The sequence below is a fragment of the Silene latifolia genome, chromosome X, assembly GCF_048544455.1.
Source record: "Silene latifolia isolate original U9 population chromosome X, ASM4854445v1, whole genome shotgun sequence".
NCBI classification, from domain to species: Eukaryota; Viridiplantae; Streptophyta; class Magnoliopsida; order Caryophyllales; family Caryophyllaceae; genus Silene; species Silene latifolia.
In genome coordinates, this window is record NC_133537.1 from 272,901 (window position 1) to 290,768 (window position 17,868).

The 17,868-nt window shown below is 37.3% G+C and overlaps 3 protein-coding genes across 5 annotated transcripts; all 3 read right to left on the reverse strand.

Moving 5' to 3' along the window:
* Positions 1–471: 471 nt before the first annotated feature.
* On the reverse strand, positions 472–5,464 carry LOC141622101 (uncharacterized). Its single transcript, XM_074438152.1, has 6 exons — positions 5,064–5,464; positions 4,215–4,341; positions 2,271–2,533; positions 1,972–2,183; positions 1,598–1,859; positions 472–979 (listed from the first exon to the last, which is right to left on the reverse strand). Exons 2-6 carry the CDS (start codon positions 4,303–4,305, stop codon positions 689–691), a joined length of 1,119 nt encoding a protein of 372 aa, XP_074294253.1. The 5' UTR covers positions 4,306–4,341; positions 5,064–5,464; the 3' UTR covers positions 472–688.
* A 616-nt stretch (positions 5,465–6,080) lies between these two features.
* Positions 6,081–11,896, reverse strand: LOC141622103 (protein AE7-like). Its single transcript, XM_074438154.1, has 6 exons — positions 11,690–11,896; positions 9,705–9,859; positions 8,418–8,521; positions 8,216–8,315; positions 6,981–7,026; positions 6,081–6,494 (listed from the first exon to the last, which is right to left on the reverse strand). Exons 2-6 carry the CDS (start codon positions 9,831–9,833, stop codon positions 6,394–6,396), a joined length of 480 nt encoding a protein of 159 aa, XP_074294255.1. The 5' UTR covers positions 9,834–9,859; positions 11,690–11,896; the 3' UTR covers positions 6,081–6,393.
* A 1,380-nt stretch (positions 11,897–13,276) lies between these two features.
* On the reverse strand, positions 13,277–17,238 carry LOC141622099 (uncharacterized). Of its 3 annotated transcripts, none has more exons than XM_074438151.1 (7): positions 17,132–17,238; positions 16,228–16,390; positions 15,223–15,485; positions 14,916–15,127; positions 14,536–14,797; positions 13,514–13,860; positions 13,277–13,375 (listed from the first exon to the last, which is right to left on the reverse strand). In XM_074438151.1, the coding sequence occupies exons 2-6, from the start codon at positions 16,331–16,333 to the stop codon at positions 13,570–13,572; spliced, it is 1,134 nt and encodes a 377-aa protein (XP_074294252.1). In that variant the 5' UTR covers positions 16,334–16,390; positions 17,132–17,238; the 3' UTR covers positions 13,277–13,375; positions 13,514–13,569. The 3 variants fall into 3 exon arrangements, with proteins under 3 accessions (XP_074294252.1, XP_074294251.1, XP_074294250.1); XM_074438150.1 differs by lacking the exon at positions 17,132–17,238 and adding an exon at positions 17,036–17,109; XM_074438149.1 differs by lacking the exon at positions 17,132–17,238 and adding an exon at positions 16,497–16,619.
* Between the last annotated feature and the right edge of the window lie 630 nt (positions 17,239–17,868).

The window sequence follows — 17,868 nt, forward strand, 5'->3', positions numbered from 1 at the left end:
ATGAAAATCGAGTACTCCTTAAATATAGATGATAACTTGTTAGTTAGGGCGGAAATCGAATACGGTAACTCATGAAACGACCCGAGAAACGTGGTGAGAAAACTGGGAGGAAAAGAAACATGACCCGGTACGACCTCCTAAACGGCTCAAATTTAATTGTCTACACGTACACGGTTTTAAGGATTTAAGTGTCCCGGGACAAAAACGTTCGTAAATCATACAAACGCTTGTGACCTTATCATCATAGAATGGCGTTCCTTTTGCTAACAAAGAATATACTTTCATTTTATCTGTAACTAGATTCTAGAGTAGGCAACTAGGTATCTCAAAACAGGTGCTCATTTCCGTTGTCGTTCCAAACAAGACAAAGCCTTTGTGTTGAATAAACTACAGGAAAAGCAATTGAACATTTTTTCTGTTCCAAAGTAAAATGAAAGTATATTCTATGTTAATCATGTACTCAAAATACAGTGATGGAGGGCAATAATGCGCAATCAATCAATAATACAGCTCAAGACACTAATTAAGATGTGATGTTCAATCCAAACCAAAATTAAGAATGACGGGTACTGTAAAAATGCCCGTATCTAAGCGACATTACAATAAGCCTGCATGGTGCATGTAAAGTCAGCCGATGTGTTTAGAAGTAGAAAGAGTACCTCCTGTAATTCAGATGATTGATTTCATTCTAGAGGGGCAATTGCGCCTTGATGATGGTCTCACTCATGCCCTTACCATATGGGAACATGTGTCCACCCCCTGGTATTTCATGGTAGTGAATCCATGGGAGCTTTTCAGCTATATAACGCTGTAATGTGACTGGTACAAGTATATCTTCATCACCTTGCCAAAGGTGAACACTCCCTTCATTGTTTGGGAATGGATTCGTCAATTCAGGTGGATCAAATTCCCATTTTCCAAAGCCCACGATCAAATCACGGTGGAGGGATTCAAATTCTCCTTGCTGTCTCACAGAAGACTGGTGAATAGGCACGAAAAACAATCAGTAAACAGAGTGCTCACAGCTACAAATAAAGATGCTGATCACAGCACAGGGATTGGGTATGCTGTTTCAACTGAAGACAATGATGCAGAAGTTAATTAAGAACATCTTCTCATCGTGGATTATGTCATTAGCACATAATAGACCCATAAGTTTCATATGTTCATTTTCTAAGATAATAAGTTAAGGCGGAGATCCCTCTCCCCTCTTCTTAGGGTGATGCCAATCGCAAAAGCATATGATACTGACCACTAAAGCATATTGTGTTATGTATCATACCAACAAATTTGCGGGTATAGCAAGTTTCAAATTAATGAATAATGATGACCCTTACATTTATTGAAATGCGTTACATAAAGTTTAAGCTTCGTGAGAGTATGAGAAGATGTCGGTAACTGTTACCATCACATAAGGAGTTACGGGGTCTACCAAATCGAAACAATTTGAAGGAACGCCAAGTGAACTAAATAAACGTTTCCCAAGAGAGAAATTACAACTATATTAGCAACTCACCCCCAATTCTACAAATAATTAGAGGTGGGTAATCAAATTTTAAAGTAAATTCCAGAAGTAAATACGGAGTAGATGTCTTACCACGTCTTCCTTTTTCCCGTACTGTCCAAGAACTTCTTTGTCATGGCGAGACAATATCTCGGGAATCTGAGCAATCACACTTAAAGAAGGGAAGAACTTTTGAGTGTTCCACCAATAAGTTAGCCATGGCAGATAGTGTGCCACACGTAGCGACCATACATCCCGCTGAAGCTGTTTGGAGAACGCTTCAGAAGACAGGTTAGATGGGAAGCTAGGCCACCAATAGTTGATGACTGGGGCTATTAATGTTGCTCCAGCTAGCCTAACAGAGTACAAATACAATAATAAAAGTCAGTTAAAAAAGAAGAAATATATTTGATTAACACCACTTCAAACTCTAGGTTAAGATTCACAAAATTAAAATACACCAATACCTATGCGGAATATATTTTAAGCAGCTCCATACACCCTGTCCCCCCAATGAGAAGCCTATGAGATAAAACCTGTCACCAAGACCCAATCTATCGGCAAACTCTTCTACATCTAAAGCGATGCTCCTAACTGTCCGATTTGGATCTGGATCACTTTCACCATACCCAGGGCGATCAAATGACACAATGTAGATTCCCAAGCTTTGGTATGTGTCCTAGAAAAGGAGGCGTATCAGAATGAAGTAACAAGATAATACAGCCATGGAGACAGAACGAGCAAGACAACAAATATTGACTCATACCGGAGAGAGTAGGTTGGCAACAATGGCATGTTGACGGCAAGAATCAAAGCCATGGATATAGACAAATTTGAATTTAGCGCTGTCTTTGGGGACGCCATGCTCTTTGTAAGCCAAATGCCTTCCATCAGAGAGCTTAATTCTTGGTGCAGTAACGGGAGGGGCATGCGGAGAACCGCAAATTTTCGGAGGCGGCGGGCGAGCAGCTTGATATGACCATGCCAACAGACCAACTAGGCCAACTAGAAGGAGTTTGCTGGAAAGGCCTGTTGATTTTGATAAACTTCACAGTCAACGCATGAACCAGATATGGGTTACAGATCAAAGACAAGGTAGGTTATCGAAAATTATATGGAGAATAGAATAAAATAATTGTCAGATATTGTTTTCAAGTAGCTAGAGATTGATAATAAGTTATGAAATAATTAGTCCAGACTAAGTTTTAATTAAGGTTTAAGTCAACGCATGAACGAATATGGGTTACATCTTAAGAATTAAGGTTTAAATCAAGAAGTCTTGAAGTATCTCAGACTTTTCTTTGAATTTTATTATCATATATTGATAATAGTAAAGTAATGTTAACGAGTGTTTAGAGTTTTTATGGGAATGGACTGAGACCTATGATTCCGGTCAGATCGAAAACTCAGACGAGATCGAAGAGGATCGTCAGTTAAGTAGGATTGGAACAGTGGGAGAGAAAGGATCTTTACAAAGATAAGGCTTTTATTTGGTTTTTTCTTGTCTTTTTTCTCACAACTCTTTGATTGTTAAGTAATTTCTTTCTGCTTGCTTTTTTCAATTAAAAACCAGTGTTATGATGCTTTTTTCAATTTAAAACCAGTGTTATGTGTTATGATGCTTTTTTTCAATTGAAAACCACTGTTATGTACTTATGTGTGATGTTGTTGAGTTTGAGGGAAGGTGGATACATCCCATTGTATCGAGTATAGCGCGGTTTTCGTCAGTTTTGCCCTTGGTTCCCCTGATTTCTTTGGTAATTTGAAAGTCCTTTTCTTTCTTTTACCGCTTTCATCCGCGAGGATGTGATAGGTTAATTTCGATTAACCTAGTTTCCTTTCCTTATCAAAAAAAAAAAAAAAAGACTAAGTTTTAATTAGTCCAGACTAAGTTATGAACCAAGTGGTGTTAGTCCAATGGTAGCCGGGTTAAACCTTGAAGCTTGCAGGAATGCAGGAGTTGAAAGGTCTCGGGTTCGACTACGAGCTGGGGCGAAGGGGGTGGCTTACATGGTCCATGTGGTGGTGCGGGAATGCATGGGCCCGGGGGGATTCAACCCTCTCGTCATCAAAAAAAAAAAAAAAAGTTTTGATTAATGACACATCAATCGGAGTTGAGCAGCATGAGCGAATGGTACAGGCTACTGAATCTGATTAATCTCCGGAGTTTGGCTTGAAAGGTTGACATAGAAGGGTCACCACCAAGGCCAACTAAAAGCAGTGGCGGGGGGAGGGCGGTTAGCTAGGGATACAGCCCCCGACGCAATGAAAAATATGATTGTTTTAGTATTGTTTTTATGATTCCTCTTCTAAGGTATTTTATTATGAAACAATTTCACCCACCCCACGATTCTTGATGTATGTTGATATGTTCTAACCCTATACTTGGAATCCCGTCTCCGGGGGTGACGAAAAGAACCAACCTTGTGATTTTGAAAATACTTTCTGGTCAACAGATAAATGATATTGAATCGTTTATGATTAAACAAGGCTAATAATTTACTTGAGATTGATTTGACAAGAGTGACGCTGTCTATGAATGTGAGTACACGTGCCTGACCAATCAACCTAATCAATTGAGAATGGTGAAAAATAGAAGCAAAGGAAACAGAAACTGTTAAATCTAATCTAATACGCCTATAAGCTGTTTAACAGGATGTTCCGTGGGGGGAATGTGCTAACTTATTAATTAAAACAGAAAAGAAAAAACCTGAGGACGAAGAGGGAGTTGAGGTGCGAGTGTGGGATCTGGCTGATGCTGCAGATACCTTCCTTCTGGTTCCACTTCGCTCTCCCGCCATACTAACCTTACTTCCTATCCCTCTCTCTTTGTCGCACTGAAAGTAGAATACAATGCACACTTTCTAAAATTCTCACCTTCTATACATTGTCACAGGCTCCCAGCTACCACATAAACATCTTTTTTTTTTTCTCAAATTAAGCAATGAAGCAACAAACAATGGGTTATTTGACACAAACGACAATAGAGTCAATCTACATACATTTAAGAATCTTCATGAGCCAAAGTCGAAAACATCCACACAACCATAAGTCTTTCAGTCCAACATTCAACCCAACCACTCGGGGGAGACCAAGTTGTCAACAATATGTATTTTTTTGATAAAATACAAGTAGTGTGCATAAATTTAAAATATAAAAAAAGTAATACTAGAAAACTTATTTAATTAAAGATCCTAAATAAAAATGAACTATTCTACAAGTCAAATTTCGGTCAATCACAAAATTAAGTCAAATTTCGGGTTCTCAAACATGTCATTAAAAGTCAAATCAGAACATTCTCAGCCTAACTTTCAAAAACTCACCTAATTATCTACCTACCTCTGATCAACAATATAAACAGACAGATACTCCCTACGTCTCGGTCATTTGCTTTAACTATTACAAATGTAAACAAATGATTGGAACGGAGTACGGAGGGTTCACATCACAACCATAACATATTAACATGGCAGTAATAAGGAATTAAGAACACATTGACAGCAGAAGTTGAGTAAACGATCAAAAATAATGAAGCCAATTGGATGAAAGTAAAACATACCCAGTAATAGTAATTAGGTGAAAGGAGTAGAATTGGGGATTTCCAAAAACAAGAGAGTTAAAGACAAGACGAGAGGAGTGAGGAGAACGTGAAAGGGAATGTTTTTTGAACAAAACAAAACAAAAGATGTTGCCTCAGATGAGTAGGGATGGCTGACATCCAATCCAATGTGGTTAGTAATTTTGGATGGATTGTATCAGATCGTACAGGACCATTTGGAAATTTTAGAATTCATCCTTTACTTTTTAAATGACAAGAGTATGAACTAAATTGGCGAATACTTACAATTTAGTAATTTACGTCCAAATTGATCTTTTTCAAACCCAAATATTGTGTTTGTTTTGTTAATATGGCTAACAAGAAAATGAATTTTAAAAAGTACTTGCTCCCTTTCTTTTAACTTTGGTAGGTTTAAATTTTGGTTGTTGAGAGGCTTAATTTTGGTGGATCTTATTAATTGCAAAAATGATAGGCATGTTGGGTGGCAGCCCACTCACCAACCAAAATTCATGCCCCTTAAAACTAATTTTTTTTCACAAATTCTTGTTTCAGACGGACACTTTTGGTCTTATTTGTCAGACGGATAAAATGTTGCCATTTTTTAAGAAAATGTAAGCAATTAATTCCCAAAATATTATGACTAGAGGTGTCATTTTTTACTCTGAAAATGATGTGAACAATAATGATAACATGTTATCAAAAAATAACATTTTATTGTAAAATGATGACATGTTACCCGTCTTATTTCAGACCAAAAGCAATGATCTTAAGAAAAACGGACCAAAATTTTTTTGGAAGGAGGTACTTCTTCTATTGCCAATTCAATTAGTCTTATTATAGACAGGTATATCCGTCTAAAAAATTAGTCTCATTAGCTTTAAAATGCAACAACCTATTTCGGATCCATACACATCACGTGTTTAAAGAGGCTCAGGAGTAACAACAGTCTCTAAAGAAATTTACACACGCGACGCGTTACGTCTCGAGTAAAACCCTTTATGACTAGTACAAGCCTTAGACAAAAAGCAAGATATTTTTAACATGAAACGGCAAGTAGTTGATGCAGATTTCTTAAAGAAACGACTTGGGAGTTTGCTAGCACAGTAAATTCACACATTATAGTATTATACTGCTATATTATTTTCCCATCAACTTCTCATGCTTTCATGCATCAAAATTGTCACCTCAATATTTACATACTGGTACAATAATTTTCAGTTAAACTGAATTGGCAAAAAGAACTAATCTATATGCCCACCTATAGAGCTACACACCTTCATCAAAGAGTTACACACAATGAAAACCAAATTGCGTAGAGCAGCAGGGAGGTTCAAGCAAAGGACGGAGCTAGACACTCGTCAACCATATCAACTAGGTTCGGATTTTCTAAAGCGGCTGCCACACGCTCTTTGTCATTCAACTGTTTATTAACTGCAACAACAGAATAATGGAATGTGTGCATAAGCAATCCAAATAGTACCATTAGTATAGGAACATACGGCATGCAACTAATGAGAAATGATGGCATCACGGCACAACCATCTCAGAAGCCAGCACCGGTCATAGACTCCCAATATTTGAAAGAAACGCTCAAAACTGTCAGAGTAGATGAGTCCACGGAGAATAAATTGACTTAGCAAAGTAACTATTCTAATAAATTCCCTCAAACCAAATAAAAAGAGCACTATACATGAAAATATTGTCGAGTGACTTGGGCGATTTACATTCATCAACCAAACGTTTACAAGCATCTTTGCTAAGCAATTCAGATAATTCAGATTCCGGCAAAGATGCTCCGCTTTTAAGGGGGGAAAGACTATGTGGCCCGTTTTTGACAAAATACTAGTTTCAACCCATACTCATTTTGATAATAACGCTGACCTTCAATTAGAAGTTCAAAAAGGCTCTGTTAATTACCTGCCGCCTCAGTAGCATGGGTTCCTGGCGCTACTCTGATATCCACCTGGTAATTAACAAGACAGTGAAACATTTATGATCATTACAAGTTGCAATCCTAGCAAAACAAAGTATACTGCAGCGCAGCACAAGTAATTCAGCCTGAAATCACTCCCCAAACGGCCAAGCTCAAACTTCCTCCCTCCATCTCACTATAAATAAATTTCCTAATATGCAAGTAAGATGTAAACTTTACAAAATGGGTAGGTTGCTTTGTTGTAACTCCACCTACAAGTTGTCTTACTAGAACAATCTGGTCTTGTGCAAGCAAGGGTTGCTCCAAAAATGGAGAGGAAGTTTAATATGAGATATCCAGAAAAGGAAAGTGAGAAGTTCAGTCTATAAGATAGAGTAGAACCGTAGAACATTCAAAAAACATGTAGAGTCATATTGTCTTTTGTCATAAAATAACTACCAGTAGGAAAGCATAAAAGTCAAGATTTTGATACTACAATTGACACTTAACTGACATGGCACAGTTTAAAGTCGTCAAAATTCCACACATTTCATATGTTGTTTGCAGCCGCTGGTATATACACCGTGTTAAATTAGGTTTTGTTCAGATTGGAAAGATTTGGGATTCTGCCGACTTTAACCCAACTTATTATCAAAGAGTTAAAACCTAAATCTAAAAAATGAAGGCGCCTAAGTTCCAAAATAAATTTGGGGTCAGCCTACATTAACCGTCATAAGGAACAATGCAAATAAAAGGTGGAAACGGGAAAGCGAGAGGCCGAGGGTGACAAAACATATAGTTAAGTTCTAAAGGATGTTAAACTGATAAAGGCCTGAGAAGTAGGAACTCAATCCTAAACCCAACTCAAATAACCATGTATAAACTTCACTGGAGAACCTACTAAAATCATTCAGCTGTTGACCTATTGATAGAATAACTCTTAATATATGAACAAAGTTGTACATGTAAATTAGATAGAATGGACAGTTACGTCAGTTTCACCATTCAGAGAACTATGCACCCGATAAAAAGAAATAGCCAGCCAAGGGAAAAAGCTGTCTGACACACTAAAGATAGTTCCAAACTTCCAATCATTGCCATGATAACTGTTAATATAAAAATTTGGTATATGAATGATCTAAAAAGCTTTCAGGCTTAACAACTAAATTGCACCCACCATCTTAAGCAAATTATCCAACAAAATTTAACAGTCTAATGATATAGAGTCCAAAGTCCAAACCTTGTAGCGTGAAGGCAAGCTCCGCAAGAGTTTCACCCTTAAGCATAAGCCAATGACTGTTGCCATACTACAATGTTCAACTGTTGGCGTGAACGTTACTCTGCGATAACAGTTACGTGTAAAGCTCAATTTTCGCCGATCGCTAAGAAAGCGAGCTCAAGCAGGACGTGAAGAGCCATATATAAATGTAGTATAACCTTACCTAACATGACTACGCTTGTCATCTACTTCAACAGAATCTTCTGTCACCACTTTCAGCTCTTCTAGAGAATAAGGATGCTCAGGATCTTTTATGTCTCTAATATGATGTAAGAAAAGTTAAGGAAACAAACTCCCTCGCCATTATTATAAATCCTTACTTATTCTGTGAGCCTTCCGTATCAGCCTTAAAGAACAATAACTTCCTAACCATTACTTTACTCACACAAATAAATGAAAGAGCTCGTTTAAACTGCACAATTGGATATTGGAGAATTCCCATTTTTATCAAGTGTCCTGCCATACTTCCTCTAACCATATTTTCATCAACTATAGTATAGTATATTATACAATCAATAAATTCTAGAAACAAACTCCAAAAAAAAAAAAAGACATTAGAAACATCCTTAATGGGAGTAAACAAAGACATGAATTCAAGCCACATAAATCACAAATTTGAAGCTAGATCATCTTCTTGTATGATAGAATAAAGCAAAATGGCCCACTTAACACACTATGCTTCTTTTATTGAGTTAGTGGGAGAGTGTCAATGCATTTCATGATCCAATTTTCGTTACGGGTCGTCTGAAAATAACTTTGCCATGTTAAAAACGCGAAAATAACTCCGCCATGTTAAAAACGCGGGGACAAGGATGTGTACATCCGAACCTCTTTACCTCGCCACAGGTTGGAGTCATTGAGGCACAAAAGTAAAGTTGTTATTGGAAGCTAGATTAACTTCAGATGCCAAAAGGATATCACAGCTAATGAAACAAACATTATTACATTAAGCGACCAGACAAAACAAAACAAAACAAAAATATCATAGTTAAACGTAGATTTTTAGATGCCAAAATATTTATGTTCCATGGAATATGTGCAGTAATTTTATTTTGAAACAAAAAACTTGTATCTCAGTGAACAAATTTTGGCCGCGATTGTCCTTGAATAATGAATATAACCCGAGAGGTACGAACGATCCCAAATTCAATATACTAGCAGATGTCATAGACAGTAATCGACTAAGCACCCAACTAAACAAAAAACACACTTTTTCGGAAAATACTTATGTCCTCTGGGAGGACATCCTCCTTACACTCAAAGGAGGAGGATTTGAATCCTCCTCCTTTGAGTGTAAGGAGGACGTCCTCCCGGTGGACACAAGTATTTCTCCACTTTTTCAGGCTCAAAAGTCAAAACCATCAAATCAAGTAAACTTAATGACCCCACTACAGCAAACTAAAGATAAATAACAAGAACACCACTATATCAAAGAACAACGGAAAAGGATATCAAAAATCTCAAGCTCGTCAATGGGTTCGGCAGTGTACTCATCAACTAAGTCGGGTTGTTGAGGACGAGATCTGCGCTCTTTCTTCTCATAGACTGTCGGGTTCGCATTTATCAACCCACTCACCATGTTTGGCTTTTGGAACTTGGTAAGACCTGCCAAGAATTGGAGATACAATATACAAATTAACCACTTGTCTTCAACACAATTTTTCACCACCACATTCAAGTCATGGTGGTGAGGGGGATTTTGCGGTGGAGTCCGACGGAGTAATACCCTTTCATTTGTTTATCTATTCCATTTTAAAATCTCAGTCACTTGTTATTTTTCCACTAGTAGAATTTACACTTGTGTGGCAGTTGTTATAAGCTTTCTGAGACGGTTGTGAAGCGACGTATACGAAATTGACTACACTAGAGCCTAGAGGTATGATAAGAAAAAGTAGAATGGTGGTATTTCGTTCAATTCCAATAAGAATATTCACAAGAGGCATAAGAGATAGAAAGGAACTCTAATTCAGACCCGTTTATAATCAGCTCACTTCCACCTTCATTATTGAGAGATAACTAACAGTGTCATCACATATAAAAGCAACTTGTAACTCGCTAATTAGAAGAAAGATAGACTGACTGCAGTAAAAACCATGCATAGTTCAGACTGAAAGCAGGTAAATGCATAGTTCAGACTGAAAGCAGGTAAATGGCTTGGCATAGTTCAGTGAAAAACGAAAGAAATGGAGTACCCTGTAACATTAATTGGTTCATGTAGGGGCACTAAAATATTTGTAGAAAACAAAGCCAAAGCACTCACCCTCATTGAACTAGAATAATCAAAAATGTATTTAACGGTGTGAAGTATCAAAACCACAGGCCCAGTGGACAAAGTACTCGAAAAACATATGACTGAGAATCAAGGAAAAAAACGTGAGTACATACACCGCTTTATTTCATAACTACTACTATAATTAAAAAAGTACGTAACTTCTTTATTTCATAACTACTACTTTAATCGCCACGTAATCTTCATTACTATTTGTCCATGTCAATACAAATAGCTGTGTAAGGCAGTTTTACTTAATCATTGTTGAAAAACCGCTTTGCACAAGTATTTGTGTTCCACAACTACACTTGTGAAAATATTTATCAATTACTTTTGAGTGCCTTTTCTGATAAATAAAAGACCTTTTGCTCTTATTATTATTCCTCGGATTATTATTACGTCTATAAGTAAAACCCACCCTACACAAGCATTCACACGATCGCTTCAATACTAACTACAATGCTCAATTCTCATGATAATGATCATGAGCTTGCATCCAAATCCACTATGAAGCACATTTCTAATCAGCAAAGCAGCCCAACCATTGTGTTCTAGTATAATAACCCCCTCCAATCCTCCATTTTTCAAGTAGAAAAGGGAGGTCACAGTGTCACATCCTCCTTGTGTTTCGCGGTGAATTCACGAAATAAGACAAACTAAACCATAGGCAGCCCACTAAGAAACAAAGAGAAAATCCTGTTAAATTTCTTCAACTCCATATATAGGTTTAACACATAATCTATTTAATCAAAGCAGTTGACAGCTGACCAAAAATAATCTTGTTTGCAATATATACATCAAACCAGGGTTACCGGATTAGCTCGGATGCCCTACAAATCGCAAATCGTTAAAAGCGAATTCTATCACGTCGCTTACTGAAAATACATATAACCCATTTTAATCTCAAGGCAGCCTAACCATTCCATTCACATCAAAACTACAGCTAATTTAGTGGACCTCTTCATATGAAGAGTGTTCTACCTAACTAAAACAATCAGAAATTAGGTACTTGAATAAGTAAATTAACCTAGAAAAAGCAGCCAACAAACCATCTTCATTGATGTTATAACAAGATAATAGTATAAAACAAAACCCTAATAACAAAAATTAAATCGACAAAACTAATTACATACAAAAAAATGATGGTCGAAAATTAGGGTTCTTACCTTTTTGGGTCAATTCTGGGGTACCGTACGGGTGGGGAGCGTTGGTGTTGGTTTATGAAATGAAGGGTTTAAGAATTGAGATGGGGGTTCCAGACTTCAAGTCAATTAATCAACAATACAACAACTTGATGCAACTCTACTAAATTGATCGACAAAACACTTTGAATACGAGTATTGGAGTTGCACTAAATTGTAAATCTACTTGGAATCATCAAGCAATAACGCATGTTCGGGTCATGTTTGATTCGTATTTATAACACGTGTAAATGAGTTACGAACTATTTAACCCAAATAAATTTTGTGCTATATTTGTGTAGGCCTTAAATATAAATGTGTCATCAAGTCTCAATTCAAACCCGTTAATTTTGTGTCAGGTTCGTACTAGGTTTTTGTGTCAAGTCAACATTTGAAAAGTGTATATATAATATATTTATGTGATGATGGATCAAAATATTTAAAGATGAATTTAAATAGGTAATTCATATCGGGTTCGTGTTCCGACAGCTCAGCCGAAACTCGACTCAATTAAATTTCATGATTTGCTTGTATTCACCCACTTACGTAAATAGGTCATTTTACCTCAACTCAAACGTGTTGATTGTGTCGTATTAGTGTTGTTTTTTCAGTTTGTGTTATTGTTTGTCGGCTTTACTTGCAGCCTAGGTAGCACCAAAACGGACACGGACACGACACGAACACGTGATACGGCATCCCATGAAATTTAGGACACGGGACACGCTATTTAATTTTAATAAAAAAACATATTTTATGGTTATAAATAACGTATGATTTTATTTTTGTAATGTATTTGATACTAAATTTAGGTAAGTGAAGGTAAAATTCGACCTTAACTATAACTAATTCTCATTTCTCACCCAAACCAATCTTGTAATCAATCTCTTTTGACAATTTATTCCTCGTCTAAACTATAACATTTTTGGCGTGTGTCCGGTGAGTGTCGGGTGTCCGGGTGTCGGACACGGGACGGCTAGTTAGGAGGAGTGTCCGTGCTACCTAGCTTGTAGCCTTATAGGTCTCCAAATACGGATTACTCTATTACGGCTTCTTTTGTAGGGTGAATTGATAATACCGAATATAGTATTTCATCACGATTCTTTTGTAGGGTGAATTGATAATACCGAATATAGTATTTCATCACGATTCAAGAAACGGAATATCATAAATTTTGGGTTCAAAATAGATAATTTTTAAAAATAAGTTGAAGACCTCTCATTAATGAGAACATAAATTGCAAAAAGGATAACATAAAATTATTCAACGGTCTTCTAAGAATTTCTACACCCGATTGATTATGTCATAATAATTGAAATGAAGGAGAGCATGACATTACAAAACAATTGTTCCGAAATTTGGCCCAACATAACTTGAAAGCAAGATTTTCGACTCATTCAGCTCCATGATAATATGACATATACAAGTCGTGATCATCTGGTCGGGGAAGGAAACCGAGATCACAGAAGATATAAATTACATCATCTTTTGCAGGAATGCACAAAATACAATATCGACAATGTACAATTTCCTATTAAGACTACACTACTGAGTCGTTTACATGTCAGGTAATTTTTGTTCCAAACAAAGCCTTGGAAGAAATTTCAGGAAGACCACTTCGAGGTACATTGTATGTTGAGTAGACATCACCCCTTAAGATCCGAAATGCCCTCCCTATACAAACAAAATTACCATCAGTATGAATGTATGATGAATAACTTGAGATGTGTTTTTCCACACGACATAACAATAGCCTTGCATGGTGATTGGTGAATGCATGTAAAGTGTAAACTTCCAGTTATCACTTATCACCTCAATGTGTCTGTCTGGAAGGAGAAAGAGTAACTGCTCAGATGACTGTGCTCATTCTAAAGGGACAATTGCGCCTTAATGATGGTATCACTCATGCCCTTAGCATATGGGAACATGTGCCCAGCCCCTGGTATTTCGTGGTAATGAATCCATGGGAGCTTTTCAGCTATATAACGCTGTAATATGGCTGGTACAAGTATATCTTCATCGCCTTGCCAAATGTGAACACTGCCTTCGCTGTTTGGGAATGGATTCGTCAATTCAGTTGGATCAAATTCCCATTTGCCAAAGACCACAATCAAATCACGGTGGAGGGATTCAAATTCTCCTTGCTGTCTCACTGAAGTCTGACGAATAGTCACGAAAAACATTACCCACAATCAGAAAACAGCTTACTTACAGGCACTTGCACAAAACTGGATGCGGGTAAACTGTTTCTAATTAAGGTGTGTTGTTTAACTGAAGACAACGGAGCAAAATATAATCAATAAAATATTCTCACTACGGATTATGTCACCAACACATAATAAACTCAAATGCTCATTTTCTGAGCTAATAGGTTCAGGCAGATTGATTCACATCCCCCTCTTAGAATGATGTCAATTGGCAAAAAACATATGACACCGACAAGGCGACAATTAAAACAGCTCTGGTCATATATCATACCAAAAAAAAGTTAGGAGGTATAGCAAGTTTCAAAATAAAGGTATCCTCTACATTTATTGAACTGAGCTACAAAATAAAGTCTAGGCTCGTTGAGAGTAAAAGAAGATATCGGTAAGCCCTCTTGACATCAATCAAAGGGGTTAAGGATTAAGGAGTCTGTCAAATCCAAATAATCTGAAGGAACAGACTAGTGCTCTTAGTAAACCTTGTTCTCATTTGACACATCAAATCACAGCCAAAGAACTCTAACGTTTTTCAACGAAGGGAGAAGTTACAACTATAATAGCAATAAAAAAATAATTACGGGTAGACAATCAAATTTGAAAGCTAAAGTCAGAATTAAGAGAATGATTTACCATATCTTCCCTTTCCCCAAACTGTTCAAGAACTTCTTTGTCATGGCGAGACAAGACGTCAGGGATATGAGAAATTGCACCAAAAGGAGGGAAAAACTTTCGAGTGTTCCACCAATAAGTTAACCAAGGCAAATAGTGTGCCACACGCAGCGACCATATATCCCGTGTAAGCAATTTGGAGAACGCTTCAGAAGACAGATTAGAAGGGAAGCTAGGCCACCAATAGTTGACGGCTGGGGCTATTAATGTTGCTCCAGCTAGCCTAACAGTGTACAGATTCATTACAGAACTCAGCTCGTAAAGAGGATATTTATTTGATCAACAGCACTAAAAAAACTCTAGCTTAAAATGCACAAAACTAAGATACATCTCATCAATACCTGTGTGGAATATACTTGAGGCAGCTCCATAAACACTGTCCGCCCATTGAGAAGCCTATCACATAAAACTTTTCCCCAAGCCCCAATTGATCAGCTAGCTCTTCTACATCTAAAGCAATGCTCTTTACTTTCCGATTTGGATCTGGATCACTTTCACCATACCCAGGCCTATCAAATGACACAATATAGATTCCCAAGCTTTGGTAAATGTCCTAGAAAAGGAGAAGAGTATCAGATTGATGCACCAAAATAATACTCTGTACAACAATATAGCCAGAGTGGGCAAGTAACAAATAATGACCTGTACCTGAGATAGTAGGTTGGCAACAACGGCATGATGGCGGCAGGTATCAAAGCCATGGACAAACACGAACTTGAATTTAGCGCTGTCTTTGGGGACGCCATGCTCTTTGTAAGCCAAATGCCTTCCATTACTGAGCTTAATTCTTGGTGCAGTAACGGGAGGAGCATGCGGAGAACCACAAATTTTGGGAGGCGGCGGGCGAGCAGCTTGATATGCCCATGCCGACAGACCAACTAGGCTAACTAGAAGAAGTTTGCTAAAAAGACCTGATTATTTTGATATACTTCACAGTCAACACAAGAACGAGAATACGAGATGATATGGATTACAGATCAAAGGCAAGGACTGTTATCGAAAATTATAAGAGAATACACTGGAATGGATTGCCGTTGTTTGGTTCGGGTGTGTTTGGAATGGAGTTAGATACCTAATAGATTCTAACTTCACCCCCAACCACTTGGAATCCCATACCCACCCTACCGCTAGGTTTCAAACTTCATTCCCCCCTTAGACAGACTTATATAAACCAAATAACATTAAGTATGGATTTAGAACCCCATACCCCCATATTATTAAACTCCATTCCATTCGGTCTTCTTGAACCAAACAAGTGATAACGATCTTTAATAGTAATCAGGTGACTAGTGCTGATGTATCATAATTGACTATTAATTGGAGTTGACTTGAAAGGTTGACATATAAGGATCACCAACAGGCTAACTAAAAGTAGTGGCGTAGCGAGGACGGTTAGCCATGGCTACTCCCACCACCACCACCACACACACACACATACACCAAACAACGAAAAATTTAACTTCAGCGTTTTATTTTTATTTGATCAGCAAGGTTAACTATTGAATTCAGATTGAAACGAGGCCAACTGCTGTATAATAATTTATAGGATAATGAGTACATCAGCCAATCAAGAAAAGCTGGCGAATCTAATCTAATCTAAAACGCCCTATAAATCTAACCAGGTTGTATAGGGAAAAGATCAAAAGAAAGGACCTGAAAAGGACGAAGAAGGAGTCGGGCTGCGAGTGTGAGATCTGGCTGATGCTGCTGATATCTTCCTCCTGCTTCCACTACTGCCTCCCGTTCTCTCTCCCACCATCCTAATCTGCTTCCCTTTCCGTCTCTTGTTCACCGGATTATCACACTAGATGCAGAACTGTAGAATACAACTTAAAATTGTTACCTTCAATACATTGTTCAGCTACCACACACAGATAACTACTTTCTCACAATAAGCAATGAAACATCAAACAATGGTTTACCCAATATCACAGTGCTTTTACTTGGGTGGTCAGAAACAAATGACTGGGACGGAGGGAGTGCAAAGTTAAAAACACAAGTCATAACACCACCTGGAAACTTCATGAGCGAAACCAATGGTGAATGCAAGTGTAAGCAACTAAGCATCAGGGGTCTCGAGAATTCGAGAAACCCGAAAATTAAATCTTTTGTGTATTTTATCCAATTTTGAGGCCAAAAAATTTATTCTCCGTACTTGTTATGTAAAGAAAATGGCCGCTTTCAGAACTCGCTACCATGAGTTATAGCCCGTAAAAAAAATGATCAAACGGAGGCATACAGAAAAATTTATGGATCGGCCACTAGACAAACTAGTCAACATCAAGACAACAACAATCAACAAAATGGATAAAATCACACACTTAACATCCATAATTCATATAAAATGAACAAATATATTTGACGAGAATAAAAAAATAATTGCAATCTAAAAAAATTCAAATAAACCCACAATCATTTTCATAAAAGGTAATAAAATAGAGCTTAATCATAAATAGAATACCCAAAACAAAGCAATAAATCAGTACAGTAATAAATAAACAGTGAGAGCAGAGCTTCAGTAAGCAGTGAAAAAATGAAACGAAAGTAATAATCATACCCAGTAATCACAAGATTTTCGAGATTCCCAAATCAGGAGAGTAATAATGAGAGTAGATAATGACTGAGAAGGAAAATGAAAGAAGGGGGAAGGCTACTGCCAAACGGGTCACTCAAGTGTCATATTATAGGGCTAGTTCGGGTTACGGGTTACTTCGGTTTTTGAATATGTTGGTTGGGTTATTTGCGAGTCAAGTTATTTAGGGTTTGGGTTATTTTTTGGTTAGTGATTACCCGAAATATTATGTGTCTTTTAAATTAGTGATTACCCGAAATATTATGTGTGCTTTTAAATTAGTGATTTCAAATCTTTTTTGTTCAATTATAGTTATCTGTTGTCGGTTATTCTCTGGTTACGTGGTTTCGAATCGGGTCATTTTGGGTCATGTCAGTTATGAGTCAAAAAAAAAAAAAAAACATGGGTCATGTTATAATACTACGGATTTATGAGCTGTTGGGTACTCTATCGAGTAAGGCTTACTCTGTCGAGTAAGTTAGTTTTACGTTTTGGAGAGTGTTCTGCCTGATGGATACTCGATCGAGTAGGTAGTACTCGATCAAGTACCTCAGTTACTCGATCGAGCACCTCAGTTACTCGATCGAGTAAGTTGGTTTATATGGGTTTTTGTCGGGTTTGGTAGCAACGCGTGAAAAGGTTATATAAACATTTTCGTCAGTTTCTTTTACCTTTTTACTTTATTCTAACCATTTTACAAGAAAAAACAAAACAACGTAAGA

Bases quoted from the DNA above. Each gene is read 5' to 3' on its own strand.
- LOC141622101 (XM_074438152.1), bottom strand. From the start codon at position 4,305: ATGGCGGGAGAGCGAAGTGGAACCAGAAGGAAGGTATCTGCAGCATCA. The intron at 2,534-4,214 runs GTTTTTTCTTTT...CAAAATCAACAG, and splicing joins AACTCCCTCTTCGTCCTCAG to GCCTTTCCAGCAAACTCCTT. The intron at 980-1,597 runs GTAAGACATCTA...CCTATTCACCAG, and splicing joins ACGGGAAAAAGGAAGACGTG to TCTTCTGTGAGACAGCAAGG.
- LOC141622103 (XM_074438154.1), bottom strand. From the start codon at position 9,833: ATGGTGAGTGGGTTGATAAATGCGAACCCGACAGTCTATGAGAAGAAA. The intron at 8,316-8,417 runs GTAAGGTTATAC...CTGTTATCGCAG, and splicing joins GACAAGCGTAGTCATGTTAG to AGTAACGTTCACGCCAACAG. The intron at 7,027-8,215 runs GTTTGGACTTTG...GTTAATTACCAG, and splicing joins GCTTGCCTTCACGCTACAAG to GTGGATATCAGAGTAGCGCC.
- LOC141622099 (XM_074438151.1), bottom strand. From the start codon at position 16,333: ATGGTGGGAGAGAGAACGGGAGGCAGTAGTGGAAGCAGGAGGAAGATA. The intron at 15,128-15,222 runs GTACAGGTCATT...CTCCTTTTCTAG, and splicing joins TTGCCAACCTACTATCTCAG to GACATTTACCAAAGCTTGGG. The intron at 13,861-14,535 runs GTAAATCATTCT...ACTATTCGTCAG, and splicing joins TTGGGGAAAGGGAAGATATG to ACTTCAGTGAGACAGCAAGG.